Source organism: Giraffa tippelskirchi, chromosome 7, assembly GCF_054371585.1.
Source record: "Giraffa tippelskirchi isolate mGirTip1 chromosome 7, T2T-mGirTip1v1.2.pri, whole genome shotgun sequence".
In the NCBI taxonomy this organism is placed as follows: domain Eukaryota; kingdom Metazoa; phylum Chordata; class Mammalia; order Artiodactyla; family Giraffidae; genus Giraffa; species Giraffa tippelskirchi.
This window is the reverse complement of record NC_137281.1, coordinates 50,045,920-50,070,274: the sequence shown is the minus strand read 5'-3', so window position 1 is coordinate 50,070,274 and position 24,355 is coordinate 50,045,920. Positions and strand designations below refer to the sequence as shown.

The 24,355-nt window shown below is 48.6% G+C and overlaps 1 protein-coding gene across 7 annotated transcripts in view; it reads left to right on the top strand.

Moving 5' to 3' along the window:
• ATP2C2 (ATPase secretory pathway Ca2+ transporting 2) overlaps positions 1 to 24,355 on the top strand; it is a 100,228-nt gene that overhangs the window by 38,767 nt on the left and 37,106 nt on the right. For all 7 annotated transcript variants that reach the window (XM_081511494.1, XM_081511493.1, XM_081511499.1 and 4 more), the window contains 7 exons: positions 3,491 to 3,580; positions 4,880 to 4,915; positions 5,034 to 5,095; positions 8,493 to 8,601; positions 18,665 to 18,814; positions 18,892 to 18,960; positions 19,737 to 19,812. In XM_081511494.1, the coding sequence (XP_081367620.1) occupies positions 3,578 to 3,580; positions 4,880 to 4,915; positions 5,034 to 5,095; positions 8,493 to 8,601; positions 18,665 to 18,814; positions 18,892 to 18,960; positions 19,737 to 19,812 (505 nt within the window). In that variant the 5' untranslated portion in view covers positions 3,491 to 3,577. The remainder of the gene's footprint in view (positions 1 to 3,490; positions 3,581 to 4,879; positions 4,916 to 5,033; positions 5,096 to 8,492; positions 8,602 to 18,664; positions 18,815 to 18,891; positions 18,961 to 19,736; positions 19,813 to 24,355) is intronic.

Sequence of the window (24,355 nt, the reverse complement as noted above, 5' to 3'; positions counted from 1 at the left end):
GAGGGTGTCCGTGGACAAGTCTCAGCACACAGGACAGCTATACTACAAGGTTAAAGAACGCTTGCCCCATTCACACTGCTCCTAGCTGAGAGATGGGCTCACTAACTACCCTGGTGGCCACAGTCACAAATAATAGTTCCATTCATAGAGGTAACCATGTGCCAGGCACCACACTAAATAAATAAGTAAACATCAACTTACTCCTCCTCTAGATCCCTATTTTGAGATTTGGTGGTTTAGTTGCTCAGTTGTTTCCGACTCTTGCAACCCCACAGACTGTAGCCCACCAGGCGCCTCTGTCCGTGGGATTCTCCAGGCAAGAATACTGGAGCAGGCTGCCATTTCTTTCTCCAGGGGATCTTCCCAACCCAGGGGCCAAACCCGGGTCTTCTGCATTGTAGGCAGATTCTTTACCAACTGAGGAGAGTGAAATACAGAGAAGTTGAAATATTCCCAGGTTGTGTAGGGCTGCCAGATTCAGCCAATAAATTTACAGATGTCTGTTACATTTGAAATTCAGATAGATAAACAAAGGACAGTTTTTTAGTGTTATGTTCCAAATGCCACATGGGACCTACTTGTACTTAAATTTTTAAAAAGTTCCTTGTTTATCTGAAATTCACATTTAACTGAGTGTCCTGTAGTTTATCTGGCAGCCAGGGTCCAGAGTCCTGCAGTGTTAGGTGTTGCTGCTGGGAAGTGAAGCCAGGCAGCTGGCTCCAGAGCCCCTGGCCCCCTTAGCCTTTGCCACTGGTGCTGAATACATGCTGCATCAGTCAAATGCCTGGAAACCATGGGAAAGAAGGGGAAAAAAATTGAAATAGATCCTGCTGTAAGTTTCAGTGTAGAAATCAACACCCTACCTTCCACCCAGACCAGCTCAGAAAGCTCCAGTTAACAGGCAGAATTTCCCAGATACCTGAAGCCACGGTTGCCTCAGTTTCCCCTCCTTGGCTTTTGCACCCTCTCCCTTCTCTGACACCTCCCTCTCAGTCAAGCTCAGTCAACCCCAGGCTTCTGCTACCTTCCCATGGCTCATGTTTAAGGCTTCCTTGATTGGTCAGTTCAGGGACCAATCACAGCTCTCCTTGTAGCATCCTCACTCTCCTTTCTCCTCTGGTCCCCACCCTGCTCATTGGTTAGTTCTCAGTGCCCTAGGGATGTCATTCATTGACGCATTTTGGCACCAGAAGAGGCTTCTAGGTATGCAGGTGACTCTGGCCAACCCAGAAATTTCCTGGAATGCCAGTGTTGGGAAGAGGCAGCAGAGGCTCCTGGAAGTTGAAGTTCAGAGAAGGAGGCTGACACATGGGCTGTGGGGGACCTCCCTTCTAGAGTGGGGCCTTGGTCACTTCTGCCCTGGCTGCCGCTTCCACTAAGCCCTGATCACCTAGCCTCTGCCCTGCCAAGACCTCACACCCAGGGCTGTCATCCAGCCTCCAGCCAGGACCTTTCCAGGAATGAAATCTCTTTAGTTTCTAAGAGCAGGAAACATGCTTATTCATCCTAACCTCATCGGTTCAAGGATCCATCTCAGGGTATCCCTGTGGGATTGGAAGGCAGCTCCCAATGGCCGTGTTTTCTAGCCCTCGACGAACACAGGAAGTCCATGTGCCCTCACTTATTCATTCTTTGTGTTCATTGAGCACTTTCTCCATGCCGGATGCTGTGGTTCTCCTGTTTGTCTCCTCCAGTGACAGGGAGCTCACCACTTCACAAGGTGGTCCTGCTTCTCCATCTCAGAAGACTCACCATGAATTCTACCTTAGCGTGACCCCAAATCCCTGCCCCAGAGTCAGAAGCAGAGGTAGATTAGAGTCAGGCTGCCGGGTTTGATCCTACTTTCCAGCCTTGTGACTTTGAGCCTGCGACTGATCTGCCTTGAGCCTCAATTGTCCCCATCTAGGAAATGGGACTAGTAAGTCCCTCCTGCTCTGAATTTTACATAAGAGGAAGCTGAGCCTGTATTACATGCTTAATAAAGGTTGCCCCCAGCCCCAGTGTCTGCCAGCTAGCCTTGGTTCGAGCGTAACTGTTAAGAGCACAGGTTTTGGAGTTGCCTGATCTAAATGAATCCTCGGCAATTCAGTTTCTTTCAGAAACTTGGGTTGGTCATTTATCACCAAGCAGGACTACTTAACAGTACCTGTGTCATGGGGTTGTGAAAGTGAAAGTCATTCAAGTCCGTTCCGACTCTTTGCGACCCCATGGTCTATACAGTCTGTGGAATTCTCCAGGCCACAATACTGGAGAGGGTAGCCTTTCTCTTCTGCAGGGGATCTTCCCAACCCAGGGATCGAACCCAGGTCTCCCGTATTGCAGGCAGATTCTTTACCAGCTGAGCCACAAATGTCATGGGGTTGGGAGGAGCCTATAAAATGATGCAGTAAAGTGCTGAGCACAGGGCGTGGCTTGGAAGAGGTGCTCGGGAAGTGCTGGTTGTTTGGACTCTTACTGTTTATTGTAATGAATGTTTCTGGTGACCATCCCTTCGCCGCATAGTAAGGTTTCAGCAGACTGCTTTTTGCCTGTCCCCCTTTACATATGGGCTTAAAAGGGGCCCCATCAGAGCCAGAAGTGTCTCATTATCTATAGCCAGGGCAGCACTACTGGCCCATGGTGGGGTCTCCGCATTGGGCCTGACACCTACGTTCCGTGTCTCATGGCGACTCACCTGTGTCAGATGGAGCAAGGCAGGTGTTTGGCATGGTCTCCAGGAGGGGCGGAGGGAGGCTGGTGGTGTCCATGCTGGTCTGGAGGGCTGCTCGGGTCCAGCCACAGGGGAAGGAGCTAGATTCTGGGCTTGGGATTAGAGTTCAAGGTGAGGCCAGTACCTGCTCCCAGCTGTTCAGAGTGGCCCCAGCCAGGACTGAGGACCTTGGAGCTAACCCTGAGCCTGTGGCTGGAAGGGTCCCTTGTGCAAACACAGGCCTGCTGCTCTTGGGGAAGTTTCCCATCAATCTTTGCCAGGGCTGGGCTGGGACATGGGGGTCATCACACTTTCAGAAAGTTGCCTTGCCCAGGAGCCCCGGCACACCAGTCTGAGAAACTTTAGTGGGAGTCAACCCCCAGAGACCTACTGGAGAGCTTCCCACAAATCCTGAAACCTGCATCAGAGTTTCTGAGATGGACCTGTTGTGAATGGAGCACAGATGATGCTGGCCCAGGGCCAGCGTCCCACCAGAGGGGCAGGTTCTGACCTGGAGCAGCGAGGAGACGAGGCAGGGCCAGGGCTGGTGTCTTGGTGACAGGGACACTGTCGAGATGACCCCAGGAAGCCAGTGTCGGGTGGACCGCGGAGGTGGGTCTGCAGGCAGAGGAGAACCATCGGGTGGTGACAGTCCTCCCCTCCTGGCCCTCAGATCACTGTAGGGCCGGCCTGGAAGCCCAGCTCTGGGTGCAGAGCTGACGCCGCTCCACTAGAGGAGGCCCGGTCTCTGATGTGCATGAGCCTAGGCAAGATCCCACCGCCCTGTTTTTAATTTTTCAGTTCAAGAACCCCCTGATCCTGCTGCTCCTGGCCTCTGCCTTAGTGAGCGTCCTCACAAAGAAGTACGAGGATGCCATCAGCATCGCCATGGTGAGTGCGCCCCGTGGGAGTTGGGGGCCAGTGCCCCCCCCCATCCCAAACCTGGCTGCCGAAGTCCTGCTGAGCCTCTGCTTATCTTTATTATGCAAGGAGAAAAGACTAGGCTGTAAGAAGAAGAAAAAAAGTAGAAAACACAGCATAAAGAAAGGACAAGAAGTGTCCATGTTCCTCTACCTCACGAAGAGCTGACTCATTGGAAAAGACCCTGATTCTGGGAAAGACTGAGTGCAGGAGGAGAAAGGGCAGCTGCTAGCCTGTGAGGCTGTTTGAATTCAAGTTAAATAAAATGAAGAATTCGATTTCTCAGGTGATGTCAGCACTACAATTCGAAAGCATCAATTCGTCAGCGCTCAGCCTTCTTTATGCTCCCCAAGTCTCACATCTGTACATGACTGCTGGTAAAACCATAGCTGTAGCTGGTTCCAAAATGTTTTCGTTGCCCTGAAAGGAACCCCAGTACTCATTAAACCGTCATTCCCCTCCCCCGCCACCAGCCCCTGGAAGCCACCATCTGCTTTCTGTGCATCCAGATTTACCTATTCTGGGCAGTTCTTATAAACAGAATCCTGTGCTAGGTGACCTTTTATACATGGCTCTTATATGTGACCTTTTTTTTAATGACTTTCATTCCTGCTTCCTTCTATCTGTCAAGTGCTGTCTTTTGAAATACAAAAACAAATTCCTTCCCTGCGGTGGAATTCAGTGCTTCTGTTCGAAACCCTGAGGCTAGATCCACATTTTCTGATGTGAAATCATGTTTATTAGAAGCTTTGTTGTTTGTTCAGTCACTAATTTGTGTCTGACTCTGTGATCTGTGGACGGCAGCATGCCAGGCTCCTCTGTCCTTTACTATCTCCTGGAATTTGCTCAAATTCATGCCCATTGAGTCAGTGATGCTATCTAACCATCTCATCCTCTGTCAGTCCCTTTTCCTGCCCTCAATCTTTCCCAGCATCAGGGTCTTTTCCAACGAGTTGGCTCTTCAAGTCAGGTGGCCTGTTATTAAATGCTAGTGAGATATAAACAATCGTATCTATACTGTATCATCCTGTGTTACAAGTGTGTCTATGCCAAAAAATCTAGGATAATAACCCCCAAATGTGAACCTGTGGGGGCAGAATTGGGAGTGCTTTTTTGGCTCTTCTGTTTTCTAAATCTCTGCACAGTGCTCTATTTTGCAAGGAAAAAGGAAATACATTTTGGAAGACAGTGTCCTCCCCTCACCTCCCCTGGATCACTTACCTGCTCATTGGCAGTGGGTGTTAAAATGCCCTCCTGTTTGCCCCCTAGGCTGTGCTGATCGTGGTCACTGTTGCCTTCATCCAGGTGTGTATATGTGCCCTGAGTTCCCGGGTGGGGTCACCTGGGCTGATGGAAGCTCTGTGGGGGGCCCCCCACCCCCCCAGCCCCACTTAAACACAGTGTTTCATGTGCTTCCGGCCAGGAGTACAGGTCAGAGAAATCTCTGGAAGAGCTGACAAAGCTGGTTCCTCCCGAATGCAACTGGTAAGTCAGAGACCTCCGGCCCACCCAGCCCCGGAACTTTGTGGTCCATCAGAGGAGTCAGTGGGCTGGCAAGTTTGGCAAAACTTTGGCCATATTTATATCCTCTGTCGTGTGATATGGGAGAGCCGTGTCTTACCGGGGGCTAGCAAAGCTGATCTCTGCCCCGCCAGCAGATTGCTGTGTGTCCTTAGGTGTGTCACTCAGTCTCTCTGGGCCTCCACTCTGTCACTGGTGTCTAATCAGGGTGCCCAGCCTGGGGCCCATGGATGACAGGGCTTTGGGAAGAGGGTGGCCCACGAAACCTGTGGTGAAGTGTGCAAAATTGTGTGCATTTTTCCTAAAAGGCATTTGACATTTTTCCTGAGGCTCAGAAGAAGCTGAGGGGGAGGGGTTTAATAATAAGCTGAGGCCTCAGAACTCTGACTGAAGTGGGTGGACAGCTCAGTGATGAACCCTGGCCATTTGCTCAGCTGCCTGCCAGCCTCTTTCCTACCCAAACATTCCTGCTTTGCCTTTTGTTATCACATCACCCTCCCCAAAGACGTTTAAAAAGGAAAGACAAGAATGTCTCCCCTTACCTCCTGGGCCTGTCTGCTTAGCTCAATGCTGTGCAAAGGAACTTTCTGGAAGATTCCATCATATGCGCTGCCCGGGACAGCATCACTAATCACATATGGCTGTTGAGGACTTCACTCAAGGAACTGAACTCTTCATTTTATTTAGGTTGAACTCAAGCAGCCTCACAGGCTAGTGGCTGCCATCACAGATGGCTCAGCTTAGAGGGTTTGCAGGGGCTGCTGCCCTTGGTAAAGGAAATGGCAGAGGCAGAAGTGAGAATGTTGCAGGCCTGCTGTTGTGTGTGTGTGTGTTTCAATTTAATTTTTTAGTGTATCAGCAATCCCCAACCAGTTATTCTCCTTGTAAACATGTAACCACTTTGGAAAAGGCCCAGGTCTTCTCCCTCACCCCTCCTGGCATCAGCTGAGGTTGTCTTAAGTCATGTGTCTTTCCCAAATACACACTGCCACTCATAAGAAAGTTGCTGCAGGTATCTCGTGATCCAAGGTACTTTGGAAGGATTTCAGCAGACAGTAACTCTATTTTATCCAAATGATAAGCTGGGAGGAAAAGCCTTAACATATATTTGGATACAGATGGTGTAATTGAGCATAGAGCTGAAGGATAGAAAGATCTAGTTAGAAGTCCCTCCTCTCAAGGAATCAGCAAGTGAAGAGTGTGTGTGTGTGTGTGTGAGAGAGAGAGATACAAGGCAGAGAATAATGAGTAACAAAGTAGAGACCAAAAGAGCGTGCTGTGAAAGCATGAGAGGCATGAGTCAATTCTCGAAGATTCTTTGGGGGGCAGTAAAAATGTCTGGGCTTAATGATGGAGTGGACAAGGTGTCAGAAATCCAGACGTGTGATGTATGATGTAATCCTATGAGCAGACAGAAGCATCCATGATTTATGGGGTTTGATGAGCTGATCTTAAGTTTAAATATCAAGTCTTGGCCTTTCAGGCAAATAGTATGCATTATTGATGTCCCTGGGAGTTGCTTCTGAAAGACAATTTTATTTTCAAGAGCAGCAGAGGCAGGCAGCCTAGGAGAGTTGAAAGAGCAGTGAAGGGACACAGCCTCCCTCCCCGAGCCCCTGAGACCCATGTCACAGATCAGGAGAAGCATCTGCCCTGCAGACCCTTCCTGCGTTACCTCCATCCTTGGTGCATTCATTAAATATTTACAAAGCACCCACTGTGTGCAGGATGATGTTGTCCCAGGTGAAGAGATAGGAAAGCTCTGGCCTTTGGACCTCTCACACTCCTAACAGGGGAGGCAGATAATGAAGTGAAGGAATGAAATGATTTTGGAATGAGGCAGGTGCATTAAAGCCAAAAAGACTGAAAGCCAAAGCCACACAAAAATTAAAGAGAACCTCGTGGAGATGCAGTGACTGGTGGAGGTGTGGGAACAACCTTGAATAGCTGGCTGGCAGGTTACCCTGCTCTGACACTTAAGGTGGAGCTGACCTTTAAGTTGAGGCCTGATAAATAGCAGGGGCCAGCTGTGGGAAGAGTCCCAAGAGAAGAGCAGATGTATATGCCCTTGGCTATAAAACCCAGAAAATTCAGCTACACAACCACAAGGAAACTGTGTTGTCTTATGGCAAGGGATCTGAGGTGAGGGGCCAGTGGGGTTAGTTAATTCAAGAAGGCACCAAGGACCTGGTCCTTTTATTTCTTTACTCTGCCATCCTCAGCTTGCTGGCTTTGTTCTTATACTGGATTCCCTCATGGCCCCAGCATGGCTGCCACAGTTCCAGACATCACAACCAGACATGACAAAGATGAAAAAGTCCAACAGAAGAGGCCATGTGTGTGTATAAAGAATGAGAAAACCTTTCTCTTGAGCCCCAACCAAATGCCACTCCTGTCTCTTAGGCCACTTGTAGATCATGCCTTTGTCTATGTCAGTCACGGGCAGGGGATGGGATCACCCTGACCATCTCAGCCTGTCAGGACCCACCCCCTGGAGCACTCTGCTGTGAGGAGAAAGGCAGGTACCTGAATAACTGCATTCTGTTAACAGGGAAGAGGGGAGTATCTGCTCCACCATTCAAGGTCCACAAAGACCTTGAGACTGGAAAGAGCTGGGTGTATTCAAGGGGGTGCGTGGCAGGAGGTAGGGTGTCTGGGTCTAACTCCCAGATTCTTGGAGAGGGTTTGGAGCAGGAGGAAGTTGTGATCTGATTTTGTGCTTTAAGAACTCTCTGGCTGCTACAGGAAGGAGGCCCAGGGAGGGGCACAGGTCCAGGTGGGGGGCTCCTGCCATGTTGGGTAAGGAGCAGCATGTCATGGGTTCCAGTGGGAGCCCGTACACAGAAGCATGTTTATGTCTAACAGCAAACAGCCGTAAAGAGCAGTCCCAGGCCTGGGGGGCGGCGGGGAGGGTGCTCCCTGGCTTCTTGGGCACTTAAGATGCTCCTCCCGGCTTTAACAAGGTTCTGCTGTCCCTGAGGTCAGAGCCGGGCTCTGCACACCAGAGCGCTGTGTTCTCCGAGGACAGAAGCACCGCCGGCTGCCGGCTTCGTTAAGGAACCACTTCTCTAGACCTGCAGAAGCTTCTGGAAGCTGTGTGGTCCCGCTTTGTTTCCAAGCAGGGTGAACAGTAGTCACTTCACTTTTCAAATGAAGCCCAAGGTCTCCCAGGAGCCAAGCTCTTTCCTAAGAGTCTTTTAGGACATTTGAATTTAAAAAATAATAAACTAGTAAGGCACAGGCGTTTGTCCACATCGGAAAAGAGAAAATATATTTCTGTAACCTTTGCTCAAGTTTATCAAAGTGCCTAAAATTGAGATGTCAACGTGGATGCTTTTGCTTTTTCCTGTTTAAAACGCAGCATAAGAGAAGGACAGCTCCAGCACCTGCTAGCTCGAGACCTGGTACCTGGAGACATCGTGTCTCTCTCCATCGGAGACCGCATCCCTGCCGACATCCGTCTCACAGAGGTGAGGGGCCCAGACCCCGGTCCAGGGGCCGTGCAGACACTTGGCTTCTCGGGGATAGGCATTCTCTCCTTCTTGCACACACATGTACACAGACATAGGCATATGTGCACACAAGCAGAAAGTTAGCAAGCAAGCTAATTTTAAGCACAAAGCTCCTCCAATGGCATTTCATAAATTGTGTATTCTCATGTAAGTATAAGCCTAACACGTTTTGGTTATGTGATTTTCTAGCTTGTAGCCTACTGCAGTAGTGAACTGAACCACAGTGGGGCCGAGGAATGAGGGAGAAGTTGCTTCTAGAAACAACCACACTGATGGCAGACAGAAGCACTGTTAGATTGCTTAATCTCAAGGATGAGAACAACCAGTCCAGCTGTAAAAAATAGCACAAGCCTTTGTTAAGAGTGCAGTTTGGGACATTGGGTGTGGGGCTCCGTCCCCAACCTTTGTGGGTCTCAGGGTGTCACAACCTCACAGAACATTCCCTGAGGCTCTCGAAGATAATCCTGAATCCTCAAGAAAAGGTGAAGTCAGGTTCAGAGAGATCCGTTGATGGGAGTAACCTATTTTATGATACCTGCCAAGAAGGTTTAAGGATTGTTCAAGGCTTTTAGTGATAAAGGATTAAGCCTAGGTTATCAGCCTGATTTATTTATTTAAGGAGGACGTGTTCTCTGGGTCAATAGCAGGCTGTTGGAAGGGTGGCCTGGAGAGAGGTGGGGAGTGGAGAGAGACAAAAGAGACTGGGAGCCAACCTCCGGGACCTGCGTTTACAGCACCCTGAGCCTGTCTTTGGAGGTGAGGCGGGGGCCAGAGGGCACCCGGGGTTTCCAGCCCCTCTGCCCCTGTTTTCAGATGCCCAGGCAGGGCAGGGTGAGGGTGAACAGCAAGTGTACCCCACACCAGGGTGAATTCCTCTTCGCCTGCTTCTCCCCACGCGAGCATCCGGCCTCCAAGTCCAAGGCATGTGGTTCCCAGTAGAGGAGCCACTGTCCAGTGGCCAAGCCCCACCTGCAGGGAAAGCTGGGGAAACCAGTCTAACATTGTCCATGCCTCCCTAGGGATGGGCTCTGCCCTGCAACGTGGAGGAGTCCCCAGGTACAGGGGCGGGGTGTCCACATAATGGGCAGCTGATAAACAGGATGCACGTATACTATGGACGCTACAGGGAGGCAGAGCGGTGAAGTGGTTAGTGCCCTGGGCCTGGGCATTAGCCAAGTCCTATCCTTCAGAAGCTGTGTGACCTTGAGCAAGTATCTTAACCTCTCAGTGCCTCAGTTTCCTCATCTGTCAGAGGGGTTCTCATGACGCTGAACTGAGCTAAGACCATCAGCCTGCTTGTGCAGCTGCCCGAGGTGGGGACAGAGTCCCCAATATCAGCCGTTGATTTAACTGTTTATCATTACCAGGCTCGACAACACTTCCTTGAAAGAATTTTTTAAACCCCAAATAACTCCCCTCCTGCTTCAACTGGTTTTCTTCCTACCCTGCTTCTGTCAGATTAGATGGTATCTGATCGTTGCCAGCGCAAGGAGCGGAGGAGCGCGAGGACTTTTTCAAGGCTACCGGCCGCCAACACTCTGCAGATTTCCTCTCTGGTCCTTTTGCAGTCAATAGCTTTGTTTACTCATAGTAGAATTTTTTAAAAAAATGATTTTATTTATTTGGCTGTGCTGGGTCTTCCTTGCTGCGTGTGGGCTTTCTCTAGTTGTGGCTAACAGGCACTGCTCTCCAGTTTCGGTGCAAGGGCTTCTCATTGCAGCGGCTTCTCTTGTTGCAGAAGCTCTCTTGAGCTCTAGAGTGTCTGGACTTCAGGAGTTGCCGCACATGGGCTCAGGAGTTGCAGCTCCCGGGCTTGAGAGCACAGGCTCAGTAGTTGTGGCATAGGGGCTTCGTTGCTCCAAGGCATTGAAGCAACCCCCTGCATTGTCCAAGGGTCAGCCGTATGTAACAATCAGATCGGCGCTAGCCACTGTGTTAAAACCGCCTTGCTTCATCTCCCAGTGACCTTAAGAGGACAGTGCTCTCCTTTTAGAGTGAGGACACAGAAGCCTGGAGGGCTGAGCTCACACAGTCAGTGGGGCAGAGGGGACTTCAACCCAGGCCACCTGGCTCCGGAGCCCAGGTCCTTCACCACAGACTCCAGGCCCTGTGTCGATGCAAACAATCGCTGATAAGAAAAGAGTACGTGAGCCAAACCGAGGACTGTAGCCCAGGAAGACAGGCTCGCCATAGCCCGGACAGACTGCTCCGGAGAAGCATGGTTTTCAGCTCTGTTTTGTATCCTGTCACAACAAAGAAAAAGAAATTCCATCAAACATGGCAGGGGTACATTCCTTCAAGGTCGCCAAAAGGACAGATTAGTACATACGCAGTGAGAGGCATGACTTTGGCATCTGGGAAGAGAGCCTTACCTCGGAAGGAGTCCTGGCTTAGAGGCATTCACCCCTATCTTCAAAGTGAGCGCTCTTTGCTTCTGGGTAACGTGTCCTTTTCTTTGATGGTGAAAGCAGGTGTACCATGTATGTGATCATAAAATCTAAGCCAAGTCATAAATGCCAGACCGGCTTCCCTGGCCTCCATCACCTCTTTCCCGACAGCCAGCTCTCTGGACTTTCTCTCTGGCTCTCCCTCCAGGCTTCCTTAGTGTATCCAGTGTCTAGAGCTGCTGAACAAAGTATTACATACTTAGGGGCGTAAACAACATGAGTATATTATCTTACAGGCTGGAGGTCACACTCAAACTCAGTTTCACTGGGTGGAAATCAAGGCATTGGCAGGATTGTGTTCCCCGTTCCCAAGCTTCAGGGGAAAATTGGTTCCCTTGCATTTTTCTTTTTTTTTTTTTTTTTTTACGGTTCCCTTGCATTTTTCAGCTTCCAGGGTCGCCCACATTTCTTGCCTCGTGCCCCCAAATCGCTCCAACCACTGCTTCTGTCTTTGTATTTCCTTCTCTCAGACATGGCTCTGATTTCCCCTCTCATAAGGACCCTTTTTAAAATCAGTTGATCTCTTTTTTCTTTTTTTAATTAATTTATTTGGCTGCCCCGGGTCTTAGTTGCGACATGAGGAATCCTTTAGCTGTGCCATGTGGGATCTAGTTCCCTAACCAGGGATGGACCCATCCAAGCTAATCTCTCCGTGGCAAACCCATCCATTTAATCACACCTGCAAAGTCTCTTTTGCTGCTAAGACAACACTTTCACAAATTCCAAGGATTAGGACTTGGGTGTCTTCAGGGATTGGATGGTAGGGGGCTACTATTCAACCTACCACCCTCAAAGCCCTCCTCTAGGCCTCTCCTCCTCCTCTCCCTGCCTGAGGGCACCCCTCCCAAATCCCTATCAATCAGTCAGTCAGCAAATGTTTCTTGAGCACTACCATGTGCCAGGACCTGTGCTGCATGCTGAGGAGGCAGTGAGAACAGATGACACCTCTGCTTTTATAGCCTGGAGTGACAGACCACATCTACCACAGGGGAGCTTGTGGGAAAAACCCAGGGGATTCTGGACTTCCCAAACAGGACAGACTTGACTGGCCCACTGCAGTCACAGAGGGCTTCCTGGAAGCAGTGCCTTTTGAGCCGTTCTGGAATGGACATGAATCAGCTGTTCTAGGCAGAGGAGACGCAAGCTGTGTGCTCAGCCCTGACTTGGAAGCCAGATGCATTGCTGCTTTCAGCTGCCCGCAGTGCATCTTCACACAGGAGAGTCATTCCTACCATCTGGAACCTACTTCCCACCAGCAGGACGTAGCTGTTCTCATTCCTGAGGTCTCAGCCCCCACCCGTCCCCTCCCCACTGGCCTCCCTGATCCCTCTCCTGAAGCGTCACCTCCCCTCCCTCCCCCCACCCTGGGTTCCTGCTGTTCATTCCAGTGTCAATTTGCTTTCCTGTTTATTGCTCAGTTCAGTTCAGTTCAGTTGCTCAGTCGTGTCTGACTCTTTGTGACCCCATGGACTGCAGCACGCCAGGCCTCCCTGTCCATCACCAACTCCTGGAGTTTACTCAAACTCATGTCCACTGAGTCGGTGATGCCCTCCAACCATCTCATCCTCTGTTGTCCCCTTCTCCTCCTGCCTTCAATCTTTCCTAGCATCAGGGTCTTTTCAAATGAGTCAGCTCTTCACATCAGGTGGCCAAAGTACTGGAGTTTCAGCTTCAACATCAGTCCTTCCAATGAACATTCAGGACTGATTTCCTTCAGGATGGACTGGTTGGATCTCCTTGCAGTCCAAAGGACTCTCAAGAGTCTTCTCCAACACCACAGTTCAGAAGCATCAATTCTTCGGTGCTCAGCTTTCTTTATAGTCCAACTCTCACATTCATATATGACCACTGGAAAAACCATAGCCTTGACTAGACAGACCTTTGTTGGCAAAGGTCCCTCCACAAAGGCAGGGAGTTGGTCTGTCTTGATCACTACTGGATTCCCAGGGCCCAGAAGAAGGCCTGGCCTTTGGCAGGAGATAGATGGACAGATAGCCCACCTCCATTCCAGCATATCCAAACCCACACCCACCTCCCTGCCTGCATCCTCACCCCTTCCCAGTCCCCTAACCCCTATTGTTCCTATTTCTCCGGCCAGCTGTCTTCAAGGGAAGCATCTTTGTCTCATCTCTCTCTTCCTTCCTCTTTTTAAGAAAAAAATAGACTCTATCTCTTAAAGCCTTTTTCTTTTTTTGACCATGCCATGTAGCTTATGGGATCTTAGTTCCCCGACCATCACCATGACCCATCCCCTGATGCTGACCTTGATCAGCTGGCTGAGGTCTGTTTTCTCACATTTTAATGTGTCACCAATTAATAGGGTGCAGATGACACCACCCTTATGGCAGAAAGCGAAGAAGAACTGAAGAGCCTCTTGATGAAAGTGAAAGAGGAGAGTGAAAAAGTTGGCTTAAACTCAGCATTCAGAAAACTAAGATCATGCCATCTGGTCCCATCACTTCATGGAAAATAGATGGGGAAACAGTGAGAGACTTCATTTTGGGGGGCTCCAAAATCACTACAGATGGTAACTGCAGCCATGAAATTAAAAGACGCTTACTCCTTGGAAGGAAAGTTATGACCAACCTAAATAGCATGTTAAAAAGCAGAGACATTACTTTGCCAGCAAAGGTCCGTCTAGTCAAGGCTATGGTTTTTCCAGTAGTCATGTATGGATGTGAGAGTTGGACTATAAAGAAAGCTGAGCACTGAAGAATGGATGCTTTTGAACTGTGGTGTTGGAGAAGACTCTTGAGAATCCCTTGGACTGCAAGGAGATCTAACCAGTCCATCCGGAAGGAAATCAGTCCTGAATATTCGTTGGAGGGACTGATGCTGAAGCTGAAACTCCAGTACTTTGGCCACCTGATGCAAAGAACTGACCCATTTGAAAAGACCCTGATGCTGGGAAAGATTGAAGGCAGGAGGAGAAGGGGACGGCAGAGGATGAGATGGTTGGATGACATCACTGACTCAATGGACATGAGTTTGAGTAAACTTCGGGAGTTGGTGATAGACAAGGAAACCTGGCATGCTGCAGTCCATGGGGTCGCAAAGAGTCAGACACGACTGAGCGACTGAACTGAACTAATTAGTAGGGGTTCTTTCTATGAAAGATCCTCATGTTTGGGCAACCACTGCTGTCACTCCAGCTGGAAAGTGCCCCCACTTATCAATCCAACAGGCCCTCAGAGGGTCCTCCTCTGAGGCTCTGTGCTCATGGGACTCTTTCTGCTGTAGCAGGAAGCTGCAGTGACCCCCACACCATGTGGATCAAGACTAAACTCTACCCTCTGACTGTTCACAGTCTGGCCTAACCCATTTCCCTATCCCAGACCCTGTGAGAGAATGGATGGCTGGGCTAAGAGAATGCAGCAGAATCCATCTCTGACATGACCTAGGCTGTGGGGCCTCGGGCAAGTTTCTGAAGCTCTCAGAGCCTCAGTTTTCTCATCTGTAGAGTGGGGATCAGAGCAGCATCTTTTCAATGGCATAGTCAGGATTGTTTCATGAGAAACATACACTCAGCAAATGTGTGTTAGCATTAGCATACCATCAACAATAGTAATTCTTCTTTTAGTTTCTCTTGTACTCTAATTTAGCATCATCCCATTTAGCACTGAATCACCTTCCATTTGTTTCAAGAATTTGATTTCCAAAGTTCTTGAAAAAAGAACCTGACTTAAAATTCTTTGGGCATATAATCGGCATCCACTTTAAAGTCTTGTTGACTCGGCCAATTGAAAAACTGGGTGAGCAGGTTATATTCTAATTGATCTTTCTTTAAACAGCAAAAACCAAACTTAAAATAAGCAAATTATGTGAGCCTCAGTGTGTTTGAAGGGGTTAGTGTTGGAACAAGAGGAGATGTAGTGACCTTCTAGCCCAGGGTCTCCCAACACTTGCCCCACAGGGTGGTCCACACACTGCAGCCCCCACTTGGAGAGTCTCAGCATCCATTTGCATAGTAAAGACCCTGAGAAGTCCTGCAGTAAAGAGAACCAGTTCACTGGGTTTACCCCCATGTTTCTCAAACTGTTTTTCACCATGGAACCCTCTTTCCACAGAGCAGCAATTAACTTCCTGTGAAGGAGGGTTCCCCAAGACACAAGTGGGAAAATGATGTTCTAACTCGTGATTCATCCATTTTATACCTGGAAGAACTAAAGCTCCCAAATCACAAATATGTGAATGTGATTTTTGTTAACATAAGAAGTGTCTAACCCTTGTGGGTCCACTAGGAAAGCAGAATGGAGGCACAGGGGACTCTTGGACCTGCAGTCAGCCTTCACATAGTCTAGTTCAAGTGTAAAGACTAGAATTAAAAACAGAACAAAGAGTGACTTCCCCAGCGGTCCAGTGGTTAAGACTCTGCCTTCTAATGCAGGGAGTTCAATCCCTGGACAGAGAACTAAGATCCCACATGCTGCCGGGTATGGCCAAAAATTAAAAAACAAAACAAAACAAAACACCCAGGACAAATAAACCTGTCTGCTTAGTTCCACTCGCTGCCAGTTTTCTCTGTCTTCTTTCCGTCTGGCACTCCCGTCCATGCATACTCCCTCACTGAGAGCCTTACTGTGCTTCACTTGACCTGTATTTCTTGGACTGTAGGCTTCCCCTCCCGATGGAACTGGCCTGTCTTCTAATGTCTAATATCATTTTGTACATTTTCCTCATGTCTATCCTTCTCTGCTCCAGAGTTTTCATGGCTCCTCATTCTTTACAAGGTTATATCTCAATCTCTTAACCGATGCCAAACACAATTGGGTTCCAACCACACCTCCCACACATCCTCTGCTCCAGTCACGCTGGTCCCCACATGGGTCCCCAGGTAGAGCAAACCTTCTGTCTCTTTGCTCGTGCCCTCTCGTGTTGATGGAGTTAAGGCCCCCTGAGAGCAGGACCAACTCTTCCCCCTCCAGCAAACCCCCGCTCTGGTTTCAGCACCTGGGACAGTGTCCACCTCTGTCCACTCCCGAGGACTTGTTCCCAGAGAGGATGACCCGGTTCCACTGCTTGGCATGCTGGGCTTCTGTCCTTTCAGCCTGTGGCTGGGGTGCTTGGGGAAGAGAGGTCTTTATTTACCTCCCGCATCTCTTCCATTGATTTGATCAAACTCATTATTACCAAGTCCAGCCACCAGCAGTTCTCCAACTTGCCTTCTTTTCCCTCCTGAAAGACCTGCCTGATTCTCTTACCAGTGTCTGCTCATCCCTCAAGACCTGTTTCATGTCCTAGACCCTCCAAGAAATTCTGCAGCTCATCCTCCCCCACCACCACTCCACACTCCTGTTTCTTGAACCTTCTGTGGCAGAATAGATCCGATTAGGGCATCAGGTTGTTCTAACTATGCCTCTCAAACTCAGGCAATGGTTGGATTCTCTTCCACTTCTGACTTACCATTTTTATTACAATGTAACTTCAATGGAACAAACATAAAATTAGGTACAAAATCTATGTGCTTCAAATTAAGTAAGTTACAACTTATTCAAATTATTATCATGTCTGATTAGACCACATTTACTAGAAACAGAATCTCTGTTTGCCATGGTTACTATTGTTCAGTTGCTAAATCATATCCGACTCTTTGCAATCCCATGGACTGCAGCATTCCAGGTAGGGTGACAACATACAGCCTTGACGTACTCCTTTCCCAATTTTGAACCACAGAGATGTGGTAGTTTCTGCTGCCTGGGACCTGTGGGGTCAACATCTGGTGGTTCTGGATGCCTCACTTTCCCCATTTCTTCTTTCGTTGTGGGTTAGGAGCTGCCTGTGAACTCATATGACTTTGCTCCAATGTCCTGGAGATAAAAACATGAAGATCAGTTAGCAGTTGTATTTGTGGTGGTAGGCGAGATAGATACATGGGCTTGAACAGGCAGGGATTTATTCCTATTTCACGTGATGAGAGCCCGAAGGTGGAGCCAACAGGGTAGCTTCACCATGGAAGAAAGGCCCTGGGTTTCTCCCAGCCCTCCTCTCTGCCCTCCTGGGCTGTGGCACCCTGTTAGTGCCTGTAAAGTGGCTTTTGGAGCTCCAGCCTTGAAAACAACGACCCAAGCAGAGAGAGAGAAAGGTGAAGGGGGCAAAGAGGACCTGTCAGCTAAGCCACCTTCAAAGATCTTCACAAAGACCATTCATCCCATTGTCCAGAGGGTGGAGACACTATGAGCTGCCAGGGAAGCTGGGAAACAAGGCTAAGGGGATGGGGTGGGGGCCATCATCACACCTAGTGCCATGGAGTTCTGTTAGGAACTTAGAGGGTTAGATGGATCTTACTTGGCAAGTGGTGGCTCCTGTCTTCCTGGGGGACTGGGGGCCCCTAGAAGTGTGCACATTTTTATAGACTGTTATTGAATTATAAAACTTGGGAGTATAGAAAACTCAAAGACTTCTATTTGAGAAAGGCCGATCTAACTGTTCTTTTGGGAGTTTGCAGGAAAATAACTTCTCTCTTTTGCTCTTTTTGCTCTTTTTTGCTTCAGTGAGAAGTCCCTTAGGGGCAGAGTACACCCTAGACACCTTGTACATCCTTGGCGGTACCTGGCATAGTTCTGGCCATGGAAGACTTACCTCCTGAGTGATACCTACTGGGCCTGTGGTCACTTCTGCAAGACTTTGAATGGTTAAGAGTGCAGTCTCTGGAGCCACCATGTTGGTTCAAACCTCTGCTGTGCCGCTAATGAGCTGTGTAACCTTGAGCAGATTTCTTAATCAGCCCATACCTCAGTTTCCCCAAATGTAAAGTGGATAAGGGAATTCCTTGGTGGTCCAGTGGCTAAGACTCTGTGCTCCCAATGGATGGTTGGATCCCTGGTCAGGGAACTAGATGCCACATGCCGCAACTAAGAGTTCATGTGCTGTGACTACAAGGTCCTACCCACCGCAAAGAAGATCGAAAATCCCCTGTGCGGCAACCAAGACGGGTGCAGCCAAATTAATTAACTAATTAATTAAATATTTTTTAAAATGTTATAAAGTGGATAAAATAACAGTGTCTTTCGTGGAGGGTGTGAGGATTAAGCAATAAGCCTTGTGAAGTGCTCTGTGCTGGAGCTGGTGCATAGTAGGTGTTCTGGAAATGTCACCCTGGAAACATCAGGAAGTGTGTGTATCTGTGACTGCGTGTGTGTTTCGGGTGCTGACATGATCTTAGGCTGTCATCAAGTAACCCGGCTCAGTGCTGCTCAAGCCACATGGATTGTGTGGGAACCCCAGGGTGGGAGGGATGTGGGAGTTAGGGGAAAAACAGGATGCTCCGAAAGGGATATTCTAATTTAACCATTGCCTAAAGTTTTTTTAAAAGTTTTTATTATAATTTAAAAGGGTGTTAAAACAGGACTTGAGATTGCTGTTTTCTGAAAGGGGTTCCACATTCAAAACTTTTCTGATTCCTAGAGGCACCAGAGGCCACGTTGTGATACTTGTTTCCTGATTTCAGCACGCTCTTGTTTGCTGTCTGTTGACCAGTGACATTAAGGTGTTAGACACTATCCTGGGCTTTGAAAACCAGCTCACAGGTTGGAGGGCTGGTGCCACGCCTTCTCTCTTTGCCCCGCTGCCCCCAGGTCACAGACCTCCTGGTGGACGAGTCCAGTTTCACGGGAGAAGCCGAGCCAAGCAGTAAGACAGACACTCCACTGATGGGTGAGGGCGACCTCACGACCCTGAGCAACATCGTCTTCATGGGGACCCTGGTGCAGTGCGGGAAGGGCCAGGTGAGCCCCGGGGCCTTGGCGTCCCTCACCTGTGGGCCTTTAGCCTCAGCCCTCACACCTCTCTCTCCTGGACACAGGGCGTCGTGATCGGGACAGGAGAAAAGTCCCAGTTTGGAGAAGTGTTTAAGATGATGCAGGCTGAAGAGGTAAGGGACTGGGGGCTTAGGGTTTCTTTCTTCTTTTTTAGATTATTTGTTTATTTATGGCCTCACTGGGTGTTCATTGCTGTGTGTAGGCTTTCTCTAGTTGCGGCGAGCAGCAGCTACTCTCTTGTTGTGGTGCTCAGGCTTCTCATTGCGGTGGCTTCTCTTGTTGTGGAGCATGGGCTCTAGGGCCCCGGGGGCTCAGTAGTCGTGGCACATGGGCCCTGTTGCCTCGCTGCATGTGGGATCCTCCTGGATCAGGGATCGAACCCATGTCCCCCATATTGGCAGGCAGATTCTCAACCACTGGACCAGCAGGGAAGCCCTGGGTTTCTTGTAAGGTGGGGTTTGAGATGATTCTCAGCTGGTGACACCTGCCCCGCCTACTCCTTAGGAACAAGGATGAATGATATGGTTAATGTGAGTACACTTTTAAAAACTTTTTACTTTGAAATACTAATTACGATTTTTGTCAAGATATGACTTATGGTGATATGCACAGATCTGAAATGTAGCAGTCCGTGGATTTCTATATATGTGTCCCTGTGTAATCATCACTCAGCTTAAGATATAAAAAAAATCCAAGCAGGGTCTTCCCTGGCAGTCCAGTGGTTGGGATTCTGCATTTCCACTACAGAAGGCAAGAGTTCCATCCCTGGTCAGGGAACTAAGATCCTACAAGCTACACAGTGCAGCCAAAAAAAAAAAAAAGAAAGAACAGAAGCAGGAGGGACACTCCTGGATCTCATCTAACAAACCCATTGTTCTCATCCTTTCAGACACCCAAAACTCCTCTACAGAAAAGCATGGACAAGCTGGGGAAGCAACTGACACTCTTCTCATTTGGCATAATTGGTGGGTGAAGCAGTTTCTGCGTGGGGTCCTGGTGGGGGTAGAAGACAGGGGTGGGGGTGTGTGGAAAGGAGCCATCCTGAGCACCCATAGCTGTTTCTCAAATACCTTACTACTTACCTGGGTGAGGACTGGGGTTTGGGATCAGAGGTTCTTGGTCAGCAACAAGAGGTCTCCATATCAGTCGGAACAAGCTAGCAGCTGTAACAAGCAGCTCCTACATTTTAATGGCTTAACATGATCACAACTTATTTCTTCTCACACTGCAGTCCGTGGGCACATTCTGGTGAAATGGCTTTCCCGGGTAGCTCACCTCCGAACACTGACTTGTGGTCCCAGGCTCCTTCTCTATTGTTGCTCTGCCTTCCTCCAGTTCCTGGGAGGGATGGGCCATGATTCTGTTAAACCAGCAGATGGGAAAAGAAAGAACATAGAAGCTTGTGGAGAGTGGGGGTGGGGGGGAGCATTTTTTAAGGCAGGAACCAGGAAGTGAAGTCATCAGTTTTGCCCATTCTTAATTGGCCAGAATGAAGTCACATGGCCTACCTAACTGCAAAGGAGACTGGGAAATGTAGTCTGGTGGTGCACCCAGCCATGTTTCTATGCTGTGCCTGGGCTTGTTCCTCCTGACCTTTGGCAGCATACAAATAGTATCCCCATGGTGCTGCAGCCCAAAATTCAGGTCTTGTTCCTGAATTATACCATGGTCCCTGCACCTGCCCCTTCCTGCTGTCTCCAGCTCTGGCTTTGAGTCTGTGTCCTTCGTTCTCAGCTTTCAGGGTCAACCAGTACCTGGGCCATTATAGATTCTCAATAAATGTTGGTTTCGTGAATAAAGGAACAAACCAGCCAACCACTGCCCATAGCACAAGCAGTGATGAGAGGAAGTTCTAGTGAGTCTGGCTAAAACTGCAGAGTGGCGAAAGTTCTTGGGAGAAGAGGCAGCTGTCCCTCCTAGCAGCAGTCTTGTTGTGCTTCTGGTCATCCAGATGCATTGGTTCATTTAATGAGTATCTTATGACACACTTGACCCTGAAATAGGTTCTGGGGCCACTGAGATGAGTCAGACACAGCTTCTGCCCTTTGGAGGACTCCAGAAAAATAGGAGAGAGACACCTGAACAAATATGAAATGTGAAGGTAGCTGTTAATTTTGCATGGGAGAGTTGAGAAGGCTCCAAAGAGGAGGGGACATTAAGTTGGGTCTTGTAGGATGGGTAGGAGTTTGCCAAGTAAAAAAAAGAGAAGATTGGGAATTTCAGACCAAGGAAAACATATCCAAAGGCATGGAAGGTATCTCCCATTCCTTTACAACTTGTAGGAGGTTGTAAATTTAGCAAAGTGTTAAGAGGATATGGTCTGAAGTTGAATCTCTCAATTCTATCGTGCTGGAGATAGACCTGCCTGCCCTTTCCTCCCTGGCCACCCCTTCCCCACTCTCTAGTTTCTAGTCTCCTTTCCAAATGTCAACTTTGGATGTTGTGCTCAGAGTTTGCTCAGTTAATAGGTTTCCTGTTTTTGAGTAGCTCTATGTCCTCTTCATTTCATGGCAAATAGAAGGGGAAAAGTGGAAACAGTGGCTGACTTTATTTTAGAGGGCTCCAAAATCACTGCAGATGGTGATTGCCGCCATGAAATTAAAAGACGCTTACTCCTTGGAAGGAAAGTTATGACCAACCTAGATGGCATATTAAAAAGCAGAGACATTACTTTGCCAACAAAGGTCCGTCTAGTCAAGGCTATGGTTTTTCCAGTGGTCATGTATGGATGTGAGTGTTGGACTATAAAGAAAGCTGAGCGCCGAAAAATTGATGCTTTTGAACTGTGGTGTTGGACAAGACTCTTGAAAGTCTCTTGGACTGAAAGGAGATCCAACCAGTCCATCCTAAAGGAGATCAGTCCTGGGTGTTCATTGGAAGGACTGATGTTGAAGCTGAAACTCCAATATTTTGGCCACCTGATGCGAAGAGCTGACTCATTTGAAAAGACCCTGATGCTGGAGAAGATTGAGGGCAGGAGGAGAAGGGGATGACAGAGGGTAAGATGGTTGGATGGCATCACTGACTCAATGGACATGGGTTTGGATAAACTTCGGGAGTTGGTGATGGGCAGGGAGACCTGGCGTGCTATGGTTCATGGGGTCACAAAGAGTTGGACATGACTGAGTGACTGAAGTGAAATGAACTGATGTCCTCTTCCCTCCTTTCCACCCTAGTTTGCCCTGGAGCAGTCATGGGAAGTGGGTTTTATCTTAACCTGCCAAGTCTTATCACAGCCAGGGGGGCTCTGTGCTTGTGAGAGGATTTGGAGGCTATGCTCAGGCATGGTGGAGGAGGACTGTGATGGATTAGTGATGTCTGTCATGGAGGGAGAGTGACTCTGTGTCACCATTCACCTTCCCTCCTCAGGGTTACACTAATCAGGCGTCTGGGACAGGGTGGATGCATGCCCACACGCCCCTGGCTGCCCAGAGGGCCCTTTTACTCTCTAGAGCAGGGGGTGGAAACTCTGACTCCCAGGCCAAATTGGGTTCACCACCTGTTTTTGTGTGGCTCACAAGCCAAGACATTTTTTTAAATTTTAAATGATTGAAAAAAATCAGAAGAAGATCTTCTGACATTAACATTATATGAAAATCAAATTTCAGTGTTCACAAATAACTGTTTCATTGGCACACAGCCAAACCTATTCATATAGTATCTATAGCCACTTGAACACTGCAATGGCCAAGTTGAGTTGCAACAGACCATATGGCTCATAAAGCGAGTGCTATTTTCTACCCAACCTGTTAGAGGAAAACCTGTCTGCCACCTGCCCTAGACCCTGGGGTTGCCAGAAGGAGAATGGGCTATAATAATAGCCCCCAAAGAAAATACCAAGTAGGTGTGCATCAAGACAGGTTGTCAAATAGATGCTCTTTGCAGGCCTTTCCACAAGATGAAATCTGTTTCAAATAGTGTTCCAAGTCAGAGGTCCTGCAGGGTCACTGCCTCGTATAAGCCATTATTCCTCACATTGACTTAGAACTTAAATTGGCATGTCCATGGCCAGGCCTGTGATAACCACTGAGATGTTTTTTCTTTTTAATAAATATTTCAAGAACTGCTCTGGCAGAGTGGGAGTTGTGAACCCTTAGAAAGGCCTAGGGATGCTGGGAAAGAGTGGTGTGCTGGTAAAGGCTTAACATCCGGCTCCAGGGGAAAGTGGTGTTTGTCACCTCTGCAGTCTCAGTACTCACGGGGTCCTATTTCTAGACACCGATGGAAAATTACCAAACCTGAATTTGGGAAGAAATAAGCACATTTGGCTTTTGTGAGGCCCCCACCCTCCTACTGTGGCAGGGCCCAGGATGGGGGCAGGTCCTATGGGTTGGGCTCTGCCCCTATTTTTAATAAAACTTCCCCCCTAATCTTTCTAGTTGACTTAAAGGTCAACATTCAGAAAATTAAGATCATGGCATCTGGTCCCCTCACTTCATGGGAAATAGATGGGGAAACAGTGGAAACAGTGTCAGACTTTATTTTTTGGGGCTCCAAAATCACTGCTGATGGTGATTGTAGCCATGAAATTAAAAGACGCTTACTCCTTGGAAGGAAGGTTATGACCAATCTAGATAGCATATTTAAAAGCAGAGACATTACTTTGCCAGCAAAGGTCCGTCTAGTCAAGGCTATGGTTTTTCCAGTGGTCATGTATGGATGTGAGTGTTGGACTATAAAGAAAGCTGAGCGCCGAAAAATTGATGCTTTTGAACTGTGGTGTTGGACAAGACTCTTGAGAGTCCCTTGGACAGCAAGGAGATCCAACCAGTCCGTCCTAAAGGAGATCAGTCCTGGGTGTTCATTGGAAGGACTGATGTTGAAGCTGAAACTCCAATACTTTGGCCACCTCATGCGAAGAGTTGACTCATTGGAAAAGACCCTAATGCTGGGAAAGATTGGGGGCAGGAGGAGAAGGGGACAACAGAGGATGAGATAGTTGGATGGCATCACTGACTCGATGGACATGGGTTTGGGTAAACTCTGGGAGTTGGTGATGGACAGGGAGGCCTGGCATGCTGTGATTCATGGGGTCGCAAAGAGTCGGACACGACTGAGCGACTGAACTGAACTGAATCTTTCTAGGTTCATTTGGGTTCCTGCTAAGATTTCGACTACTGAGTTCTATTGCTAGTCAAAGTATGAAAAAAAAAAATGAAACCTCAATAAATCAGATCTTATGACCTCTCTACCCCCAACACACACATACCCACACACATGCAGACACACACACACCACTACTACCCAGCAGAAAACTCACCCTGGCTCTGCTTTCCCTACAAGACACAACTGATGCTCTTTGGCAAGTTCCCCAGGACGTGTCAACAGGCAACTCCTCTCACTTCCTACTTCCCCCTTGCCTGTCTTGTAGCTGTGGCCGCAGCAGTTCATGACTTGATGTTACTGTGGGCCAGGAGCCACGCTGAGATCTCCAAGTGCATTGTCACATCTTAAATTCCAAAACACGTCCTTGAGGAAGATGTAGTCATTTTCCCCACTTCACAGATG